This window comes from Lepisma saccharinum, chromosome 4 (genome assembly GCF_977018435.1).
Source record: "Lepisma saccharinum chromosome 4, izLepSacc3.1, whole genome shotgun sequence".
Classification (NCBI taxonomy): Eukaryota; Metazoa; Arthropoda; class Insecta; order Zygentoma; family Lepismatidae; genus Lepisma; species Lepisma saccharinum.
Genome location: NC_139232.1, coordinates 96,202,234 through 96,214,170, shown reverse-complemented (window position 1 = coordinate 96,214,170; position 11,937 = coordinate 96,202,234). Strand labels below are relative to the sequence as shown.

The window sequence follows — 11,937 nt, the reverse complement described above, 5'->3', positions numbered from 1 at the left end:
TGACGCGGGTCTCACGACCGTTGAGACGCAGGGTGAAGGTCTTGCCGTCTTTGCTTAGGACTTGGTGTGGTCCGGAATACGGTGATTGGAGGCTGCCTCGTACGGAGTCGTCACAGAGAAAGACGTGGGTGCAGGTTGACAGGTCCTTGAAAACGAAGGTGCTGGGTTGATTGTGACGCGAACCGGATTGTGGTCGCAGGCGAGCCATGTGTTGCCGAAGTCTGGAAACCAGGTCGGAAGGGTCTTCTATCCGGGTGGCTGTTGGTGGCACGATGAGCTCTCCTGGGAGTCGGAGAGGTTCGCCGTACACCAGTTCGGCAGGCGATGCTGCGAGGTCATCTTTGATGGCTGCGCGAATCCCAAGGAGCACGAAGGGCAGGGCTTCTATCCAGGTGGAGCCAGGGTGGCACATGAGTGCTGCCTTGAGGTGGCGGTGAAAGCGCTCCACCATGCCGTTGGCGCACGGGTGGTAGCTGGTGGTGCGATGGCGCTCGGAGCCGATGGTCCGTCCTAGTTCGCGGAAGAGTTCTGATTCAAATTGCCGCCCTTGATCTGTTGTGATGCGGGCGGGAGAACCGAATCGCGAGATCCAACACGAAATGAAGGAGACCGCTCCCGTCGTTGTCCCGGAGATGCCTGAGATCTCCCTCTCTAGCTCTTTTCTTCCCCAGTCTTTCACCCCTGCTTCTAGGGGTCAAATCCCTTGCGTCTGGTAAGGCGGAAAGAGTTCCTTCTCCCCCCGTTAGGTGGCAGCAAAAGTCAGCGGCTTTCGCTGCACCACAGTGGCTTTCGCTGCACCACAGTGGCTGTCCTCCGGACCACACCAAGTCCTAAGCAAAGACGGCAAGACCTTCACCCTGCGTCTCAACGGTCGTGAGACCCGCGTCAGCATTGACCGGGTCAAACCAGCCTACACCTGGACGGAGGACGTCCCACCAACCAAGGATTCCTCAGAGACACCAACGCAGCACCCCACCAACCAACCACCATCGGCGCAACGTCAAGAGAGTCCGTCACCAAAAGGTGACTACGTCACCCGTTCTGGTCGACGCGTAACATTTCGCCTCCCACACAAGGTGTAACCCTTTTTCTCCGTGGGGGGCTGGTGTAGCGACAGCCACTGTGGTGCAGCGAAAGCCGCTGACTTTTGCTGCCACCTAACGGGGGGAGAAGGAACTCTTTCCGCCTTACCAGACGCAAGGGATTTGACCCCTAGAAGCAGGGGTGAAAGACTGGGGAAGAAAAGAGCTAGAGAGGGAGATCTCAGGCATCTCCGGGGCAACGACGGGAGCGGTCTCCTTCATTATTACTCAATGTTTGTAGTGTAGCTGTAGTGTTCATCTAGAATAAACAATAAGGTAAGACAACATCCTTTGATTTGGTTATTATTCCCCAAATACGTATCTCCGAGCAACTTGTTGTAATAAGCAGAATGGATGTAAGTTTCGAATTCAGCCACATGGCGGGACTAATGTGCATACAAAGGTGGTGATCACGTCACAACAGCGAACACAGTATTATGGTATGCGAAATTTTCGAGACTATTACATGCATGCTACTGCCGCCACGCAGCTGAAATCCGTAAACCTCCCCTTATTCGAAACTTACACCCTTTCTGCTTATATTACAACAAGCTGCTCGGAGATACGTACATTAACCTCTTGTAATACAAAAAAATGTATTACAAATTTTTACACAATTCATCAAAGTGTAGATGTAATGTAATCATTATTATTTAATTAATTCGATTTTTCTTGCATAACACAATACAGTGGTGGTGTTGGATTTTCGTTAGATTCCTTTGTGCGTAAAAATCTTTCATGCCCTTTTTGTGTATCTTGTTACTTTTGTACTTGATACAGAGTCTGATGAAGACCTTGCTAGAAGGTTGAAACGTTACGTTTAGTTAATGTTTTTAATAAAATAAATTACTGCCTTGGTCAGCATATTTAGTTTTTCATAATCATGGAAACAAGGCTTAATGGTGTTATAATTGGAAACTAGAGGGAAATCTTATGAAGCACGATTTATAATGGACTTCCTTAATCAGTTCTGCAGAGAAGCCCAAAACTGTTGGTACATATTAATCGTCTACTGTATTAACCTTTTCGACCTGTAAATATAAAGTAGATACAGTCACTATTTATGTTATTGTATTCTTTGGTATTCCGGAAAGTCATTATCGAAATATTGTTATTTGATGTTGCTCGAACTTTTTTTGTTCATTGGAGTTTCAAGATATCATCCCTTTCCTGTTACATATCACTTTTGGAGGAGGGGGACAAGTGCCCGTCTGTACCCTGCTATATCTGCCAATGCAACACAATATATTAAAAATTTGCCCCCCCCTAGGATTGACTTTGCCCCCTCTAATAAGAATTCCTGGCTACGGGCCTGTGGTTGGCGAAGTGAAGCAGTTTTTAGGGGGCAACAGTTCACCACTGTTGACACACCTGTTGTTGCACAAAGAGGTGCACTGAAATTTTCACCCGAACAGGAAGAGACTATGCCAATGCCAATTTCCGAAAGTCCTGCGCTCGAGGAATTTTCCGAAGCAGCAGACATGCAAAATCTCATGTGCTTGTCGAACCAAGATGCCCAAGAGAAGCAAAACAAGGCTGCGCTTTCCATCCTCAACAAAGGGTCCCTTAAGCAGTTGAGGTCTTTGCATTGCATCGGTGTCAAGAGCCATAATCATCAGAAACCACAGAAGTTTAAATGGCCAGTTTTCTTCAATAAATGGCCTGGAGTCTGTTTGGCCATACGTTCCTACAGGAATTTTGCAGGAAGAATGCTGTGACTGTAGCCACAGATGAAGAAGAAAACAAAGACAGAGAAGTTCGGAGAGTCATATTATTCTTTTATTTTTTTTAATATAAACTGAGCATGTACAGGGGATGGACAAGAATATGGAAACACCATGACATCGGAACGGGTGATATCGACACAATTTTTCAACTTGAAATCGGACGCGGTGCGACATTGTCTTGTTTTGCACGGTGAGATAGGACCCTGTCGGACTGGTAGGACTCGACAGTTGCGCTGTAGATAGCGTGCAGTGCAGTTGATGCTGAATCATATACGAGCTGACAGTGTTTCAAATTTTGGCAAATTGTTGGTGCCCGCCTTTCAGGCGCCTCCGATACCAAAGTAGCCATGTTATTTGGCATATCAAGAGGGACTCTATCCAAGATCATGATGACATAATAGTGTGTTCGGATAGACATCATCAGATAAGCACCTGCGTGGACGAAAATGTACACTGAGTGACAGAGACAGAAGGTCACTGAGGAGAATTGTGGCCATGTTCTGCATGAAGAATTGTGCAAGATCGCATTATCCACCATTCAGGACTTGCATTTGTCCATTCCTCGGAGTCTGCAGGCCATTTTGGAAGCTAATGACGGTCCTGCACCTTATTAGCTAAACCATTCCGGCTTTTCCTCGCATGTGTTTCCATATTTTTGTCCATCCCCTGTATATTACTTTTATTTAAAGTTAGGGTCTGCGAGTATAAATATTAATAAATAAATACTACCGTGCCTCTCTTCTCCTAACTTTCAAATATATATTTTTCATAATTAGGAGAAGAGAGGCACGGTAGCATTTGTTTATTTTATAAATATATGTATTTTATTTATTTATAAATATAAATCAAAATACAAAAGAAAATTTGAAAAAACACCAAAAAGAAAAACCAAGCCTAACTTTTTTGTTTATGATTTTGCAATATTAGTTATAAGTTTTAATTTTTTTGACACTCAAATATGCATGTAGATAAACTAATATTACTTTCAAACTTACTACAGTAAGTAAAAACCAAAACTAGATTCAGTGCAACCAGTGAAATGACTCACTTAAACAATGATAAAAGCTAGTGTTTATCAAACATAAATTGTGGAAACAGTTCAGAAGGAGTTAAGACATACTGGTCAGCTAAAAAAAAAAGTCGCCTGCAATACTTTGAGACAATGATTTTATAGTCTTTCTTTTGATAATAACAAATAAACCAAGCACCACTTGTCCAAAATGTCAATGATCTCACAATTATCCACAACCCCCTCCCCCACCACCACAACCTCCACCAGGGCAAGTGCGACGTGAAGCACGATATCCTGAACCATTTTCACCCATGAGTGGAAAGAAATCTGAAAGACAAGAGAGAAATATTTGAAGAACCACTAACTCTCTCAAAACTAATGCATGTGCATAGTTGAAAAAATTTCAGATTATGAAAAAAAAATATTAAAAAAATACTTAATTACACATCACGAGTTTGGCCATGCAACTAAATGAAGACAGTGTAGATGAAATGACTGTGTTAAAAGGATTTTTGCCAATGCAATGTAAAAAATAGAGCCACAGACTAAAAAATGCAACAAATGCAAAGTAACATCTGTGTCCTTGCAACCAAACACTGTGGCTGTAGGAATTGTGAAATGGATGAGCTTTCTAAATGAATTATCTTCCAATATTACTTACAAGTGAAGAAAAACTTTGGTACCTACACTTTTTTTTTTTAAATACTGGGGTCAAAGGGGGCAGGGGGGGTATGACCCCACCAATCTGCAACTTGGGCACGCCACTGATTGAGTATAGACTAATAGCTGAAACCAGTTGGCAGTAAGAGCCTTGCACATTACTGCCATCTTCAGGGAAACAGAAAACTTACCTGCTCCTCCCTATTTTAAAACTACTGTGAGAGGATGTATTAATGACCTTCTGCAGCAGTAGAGAGACCGGCACTTAGGAAGGAAGTTAGCAGAAAAGTTTCCTTCAGGTGCACAAATATCCAACAGTGAAGCTCACTCGGAGAAGCAATTGTAACAGGAACACACTAAAGGAAAACCACAACCTTTGCACAAGCCATGAAACAATTTTATGTTCAAAATAAAATAATATAAGAAAACACAATAAACTGAACAATTTAAATATCACCTGAGGTATAAGCATTAAAATAACAGCTTGAAAATTTACAAAACTTACAAATATTTAAGAACATTATACATTCAATCTTTACTATTGAACAAAGTAGGTACATACCTGGTTTCATCCCTGAAGTAGAGCTTTTCTGTGAACTGCTGGATGATGCCTGTCCACCTTCTGTAAGTCTTTGTTTTGATCTATATCCTTCTCCCATCTGTAGTTTCTCCCATTCTTCTATCTTTTCCTGCCTCTTCATTTCTTCTCTCTGTAACAGTAAAAAGTTATTATTCAATAATCAAGTTTCACGGAACTCGAGTCAAGTTGAACATAATATTTCTATGTATTTTTCTTTATCTTGAAAAATAAATTCAACCATGTTTGGTCCAACCCGATAGCTTTCCCATGCTAGCAATCACTTGACCTTCAATGAAGCCAGAAGGCAACAAAATTTAAAAAATGCAAAACTGTATTTTGAATTAAATGTGGCAATCTTTCATATCTGTGATGGAAATTCATGCAATTCTCAGAATTACAGGATGAAATTCCGGATCAGTAGACACCTTGAAAATAAGTATTTTTAATTGATGACTACAGCTTATCATCATCATTTTTACTTACAAAATCCACTAACTGTTCCAGGTCAGTGGATTTTTTTTTAAAAAATTGTTACTTAGCATCGCTTTTATGCCACATTTAACTAATTGTGATGATGACGATGAGTGATGATACTTCAGAAATTCTAACATTCAGTATTTGTAAATACAGAGAAACTAGTACTCACTTTTATCCGCGAAGTTGTTTTTTGTTTTTCGATTAATTTCAGTGGCCACTGCCACCATCCTCGTTAGAACTTGCTGTACTGTTGCTTGGCGTGCGTCTTTTGTTTGTACTTCTCTGGCTGCCACTAGGTGCGCTGTTGTTAACTGTGCATCTCGGTCTGTGTCGTCTGCTATTTCCAGGCGATAACTGTTGTAGTAGGGGAATCCAAGTGTGGTGCACTTGACCCCTATCGATGTTTAGCTCGTGCGGGAAGTGCATTATGGTGTGCGTTTCCTTGATTTTGGTGTCTACGAGCGTGCGGACAGTGTGTTAGACTTGAACCTTTGGAATTTTATGGCTATTGTATTTGATATGTTTAGCAAGACCAGTAGTGGTTGGGCTTTTTTCGCATCTGCTAGGTGCAGTTGGATTCTTTCATTGACAGATCTGATGGACCTGCCGATGTAATGTGCCTTGCATTCACACTCTGCATCGTATACACCTGGGTTATCAAGGAGGAAAAGGAAGTACCGTTTGTGTTTGTTCAGTTTATCAGCTATTTTGGAATTGGGTTTGTGCGCTACTTTGATGCCATATGGGAGAAGGGCTTCGGATATGCGGTTGGAAGTGGTGTGATGGTAGGGGAAGGCAAACGATTTATATTGGCCGCTAGAGGTTGATTGTGGCTGGGTTGCTTGTGGATGGGTTGATTGTGGTTGGTTAGGGTGTCTGACCTGTATTTCCGCTTTACTGCACCAAGTGGAAAGTTGTGCTTCAGTGTAGACATGTTTCAGGGCTATTTCAGTGATGGTGGCTATCTCCTCTCGTAGATCCTCTTCTCTGCAACAGTAGGAGAAGATTCTTCGATAAAAGTACAGCCACACATTGGCTTTTTGCTTGGGGATGTAGCTAGAGAGAGCATGTATGTACTGGTTGCCTGCATCCGGTTTTCTGTAGATAGTGGTTGTGAATTTGTTAAGTGCATGGCTGATGGTGATGTCCAGGAAGTTGATTTTACCATGTTTTTCTTGTTCTACGGTGAAGTTGAGCCTGGGGTGGATGCTATTTAGTTTGTTCACTAGAAAGTTGAGTTCTTCTGTCTTTTTGTATATGACTATTGTGTAGTCCGCGTACCTTCCATATCGGATGTATTGTAGTTCTGGAGTGTGGAGTATCTCTTTTTCAGCCAGGTGCATGATGATGTTGGCTAAGGAGCTGATAGCGGATTGCCCATTGCAAGGCCCTCGGATTGATTGTAGAATTTATCCTCATTGTAGAATTTATCCTCAAACTGAAAGTAATTGTGTTTTAGACAAACTTCCAATAGCCTGGTTATCTCTTGTACCTCTAGAGCAGGGATTCTGTTTGTTGTCAGCCATCTTTCAACTGAACGCAGCGCTAGGTCTATGGGGATTGAACTGTACATATCTACACTGTCAATGCTGGCTAATTTTGCACTGTCAGCTTGCACTATTGAAGTCATCAGATTTTTAGCATTGGCACTGTTGTGGAACACATATGTTAACACATGAAACATCGATAGCAGGCAAGCGCACCACACTTGGATTCCCGTACTACAACAGTTATCGCCCGGGAATAGCAGACGACAGAGACCGAGACACACAGTTAACAACAGCGCACCTAGCGGCAGCCAGAGAACTACAAACAAAAGACGCACGCCAAGCAACAGTACAGCAAGTTCCAACGAGGATGGTGGCAGTGGCCACTGAAATTAATCGAAAAAGAAAAAACAACTTCGCGGATAAAAGTGAGTACTAGTTTCTCCGCATTTATATACTACCGCGTCTCTCTTTTCCCAATTATGAATTCAGTATTTCATTACCAAATCGCTTGATGAAAAATTGCTTACAAGAATTATCAAGTATGTCCACAAATTCAATACATATATGTCATTGAGGTGGACTAAAACATATTTAACTTTAATACTTGTAGGATGTGCTTACCTCTTTTACTTTCTCCGCATGCATCTGAGCTTTGGCATCGTAGTGTTGTTGTAACCTAAGCCTGGCCTGTTCCATGGCTTCCTGCCGAGATCTGTACAAATCAGGATCTGAAAAATTATAAATGTGCATTTATTTCTTTATTTTCACATTAAGCAAAGGAATTTATTTAGGCTCAAAAAGTATCTGACTGTGCCACAACCACATTTAAATTTTTTCTTGTATGTACGCATTGCTTTACATTGTAGAATTATTTCTCTCTTGCTGTATGCAGTTGTTATAATTCACATTGAATTGATTGATTGATTTGGTTCATTTTACTTTAATTTCCTGTCAGTTTTCGCTAATCACAAAGAAGAGAATGGGTGATGAAATTCACGAAGGGACACTCATGTGCAGGCCGGGAGTAGAACCAGGAAATCCTGGCATCGTAGGTATATGCCATATACCCTCCGGTTAACCTTAGCGTATACCTTTTGCTACAATATGTATACTTTCTACTTTCGTGTTGTTTATACTTATGAATGTAATATGCCCATTACTCCAGTAAGCTTACAATCCTCAAGTGACACATGTTGCATGCTGTCGCTTTGGTGTGAAATCTCCCCACCTAATGTTCTATCTTTTCCTGAAACAATTGACGGCAGACTACAAAGGTTCTTATCATTAACTGTAGCTTATAAATTACTGCTGTAGCCTCTACATTTAAATGCAATCATTAAAATATTTGTTCACATCTTTTTGATTTAAAAATGCCTTCTCCATACCAATTATGGGTATTATCCTCAGTATTCTACGATGAAAGACATTTGTTGTAGAAGTTAAATGATTTCATCCACATATTTAATGGAAACATCAAAGTTTAACAAAACTTTGCATGTACCCTGTGAAAATTTTGGGACCACAGCACTGGTCATAGCATGCTGTCCTAACCACTCCACCATGGAGATCAGCGAAATTCACATTTAAAATCGCAGATACAACATACAAAGTATGGCTCACTTCCAGTATTCTCAATACATTCCTTATTTTCCTGTGCAACTTGTGAAAATTATTACACAAATGAAGGGCCAGGGGGAAAAACGATGAATGTTCATTCGAGATGATTTGCCAGGAAATGAAAAACAAAGTATTTATTTTCATAAGTATGTTAATATATGCCAAAATAATAATGAGTTTTTCAGGCACTTCTCATTGTTTCCCAACCAAGGCCGTTCTCATTCTTATAGTACAGCTTCTGAACTATCAGATGGCGCTGCAATCTCAAAATGGGCGAAAAATCGACATTCATCGTTTTTCCCCCTGGGTCTTCAAATGGAAACACCATATACTGGCAATGTTTCACTTTAATAAAAAATAAAAGAACTCATGTTAGTAATTGTTGTAAGGATGCATGAAAAAAAAATGGGTACAAATATTTAAGGATTTTTCGAAGTTTCATACGAGCAAGATGAAGTGTTGTGAAATTGTAGAAATGATTGTTACAGTAAATTTGAACCTTGGTGAAAATAATTGCAACTGTTCGGAGGTCAAAAAAATACAATTTATCAACAAAAAAAGACGTAAAAAGTAATTTACTCAAGCATCTGCATTTCCCAACGACAAGGCATTTTTCATTCATAGAAGAAAGAGAAATTATAGCGGAATAGTGGAAATTATTGTGATAGTAAATTTGAAGATCTCTGAAAGTAGTTAGCACTGTTTGCAGTTCCGAAAATTCCTATTTATCAGCAAAAAGAAGATGTAAAAGGTACCCTATACAAATATGCCTTCCCATCGACAAGGCATTCCACAGACATGAGGCTTGAAGGGGTGTCTGGCTCGTTGAGATGTTGACAGCATTTAGGAAAATTATTGTAATGCGAAGGGCCCTAAACCTGGGCTTTCTAACCATGAAAGCATTTAGAGACATTATTTGAATAATAAAAACCCATAACCATACTTGCCTAACCTAACTACGAAACCTCTTTACACCACACACGTGACCTAAATTTGCAGCAGCAGTCCCTAACCAAGACCACAATAAATGAATGGCTGGTTGCAAAAGAAGAATCATGTAGAAGCATACAGAAGTCAAACATCATTCTCAAACAAACATGCAGTAAGTAATCACTAAGTATGTGTTATCAGACATCAATGGAAATCGAACCTTGTAAAAAATGGGTACCATGATGAAATCAGAATTAAACAATCAGAACTTGGGTCAAAAATTGGAAAACACCCCTAACAGATGGGTTTCCATTTTTCACCTTGTACTTTCTCCTGCTATTTTGCAATCAAATGGGTAGGTATTTATTTATTTGTGTTGCCATGTGATGTTGGTTTGGCTTTCCATACTCCATGTGTTTTTCTGCCAGTTACTAAGAATATGAAACCCTGCATGCTTTGTAAAATATATATTTCTAGAAACATATACAGTAACATGACTAACCTTTGTGGTGACGAGCTATTTCAGCATCTTCCTCCCTCTTTCTTTGCCACCTTGCTACTGAAGGTTCCAGCTTCTTCCATAAGAAAACTAACCCAATACTAAGAGCAAATATATACCAGCCGTTTTCTGCCAAAAACTGCAGAACTGAAATCAGCAAAAGTTAAAAATCAACATATGGGTATTGTAAAAATGTACACAAAATGATGAGATATGTTTATATTTTATGCCTGCTCATTTGGTAGGCTATGTATACATATAGTATTCGACACAATGCAAAAAATACCTGGAATAACTTACACACGTTTATCTTTTACTGTGCCAAAATCAGAAGCTACTATAACGTTACTTTGCAAAATACAGTATCGCAAGAGTATCTAGTTACCATTTATACACTCTGCAAAAATTTGTAAATCAATGTGGAATTGATGCAGGTAACCAATGAGAAGAGGCGGATCAGTTTAACGAAAAAAAGTCTTAATATGAAACTTCATATTTCGGTAAAACTTCAATAGCGTCCCAACGGATTTCTTCATTTTTACACAAGAAACTACTTACCGAAATGAGTTTCTGTAGCATTTAGAAGTTCTTGTTGATATTTTCTTTCATCGAGGAAAAACGATGTTGTCCGTATATGCTAAATTGAACGAAATGAGTGCTAATGGAACCTAACCTAAACTCGTAGGCATACCTCGTGCCCGTGATGGTTCGTGGGGCTAACGTCAATAGTTTTTGGGGATACCCGTGGATGGTTTTTGGGGCTAATATCAATGGTTTGTGGGGCTACCCGTGGATGGTTTTTGGGGCTAACGTTAATGGTCTAATAATTACTCTTTGTCAAAAATTGAACTTTTTTTCGTGAAAAAAGCAAAATAGCACCTTCAAAAATCTTTCGCAATGCAGAATAGGTAAGTACGAATGTTAAAAATGACGAAATAAACGAGTGAGAGATGTTGGGACGATATCGAAGTTTTGTCCATATTTCAAGTGCAAATATCCAAAACCAATGAGTGTGTTGGAAATGTAAACTTTGCAAATATTCTCACCAGCACAAGAAATGTCAATATTCTATTTATTCTAAATCATGATTATAATAATTTGTGTAAAAAGCAACCTTGATATGTCAGGAAGTGATACGTGCGATGTAAATTTCAAATAGGCATTCATTTAAAAACATGATATATTTTTTAACTTACCTGTTTCAGTCAAACTGTCAGGAAACGAAGTTGTTTCCTCCTCCACTGGAGGATCAAATGCGTCCATAATTTATAATTCGTTGTTTTGTCCTCGTATATTATGTCCGTGGATACAGAGTCTGCTCAGGCTGACTCAGTAACTTCCGTATGCTGTTACCCAATACAATAGGGGAGGCACACCTAGAACATTCTAATGAAACACAAGCATGATTTAATTGGAATATTACATGAAGCTTTATTTCAGAGTTAATTAAATTTGAATTCTTTCTTTTTTCCCCGTGGTGTCAAAAATTTAGTTGGAATTGGAAAAAAGCAGTCAGCTGTTTGGCGCCATAGACTATACAAATTATAGAGATGCACCAGTCATTGAGAAAGCCACCATGTTGTGTGCATGTGCAGGTAGCAAAGTTGAAAGATGCGTGCTCCCAAATTGTCCACCCCCAAAATTATATTCAATCAATTTCTTTAGAGCAATATGAAGCTCAATAAATGAAACGAAATCCAGAACAAGATAAAGGATACCTTCACGAACACAACCAGTGCAAGTCTATCGCGTGTAAAAATATAGAATACAGAAGAAAGACAAATGAAAGATAATGATGGACAATTTGCACCCGAAACACTTTGAACTTGGCTCCGGCCGAAATGGAGTCCATGGAGTCCAATA

At 39.9% G+C, this 11,937-nt stretch overlaps 1 protein-coding gene across 1 annotated transcript; it reads right to left on the bottom strand.

Moving 5' to 3' along the window:
- Positions 1-3,590: 3,590 nt before the first annotated feature.
- LOC145986648 (selenoprotein S-like) lies at positions 3,591-11,670 on the bottom strand. Its single transcript, XM_083120916.1, has 5 exons — positions 11,271-11,670; positions 10,078-10,221; positions 7,650-7,756; positions 5,044-5,191; positions 3,591-4,148 (listed from the first exon to the last, which is right to left on the bottom strand). The coding sequence occupies exons 1-5, from the start codon at positions 11,335-11,337 to the stop codon at positions 4,048-4,050; spliced, it is 567 nt and encodes a 188-aa protein (XP_082977042.1). The 5' UTR covers positions 11,338-11,670; the 3' UTR covers positions 3,591-4,047.
- Positions 11,671-11,937: the final 267 nt, after the last annotated feature.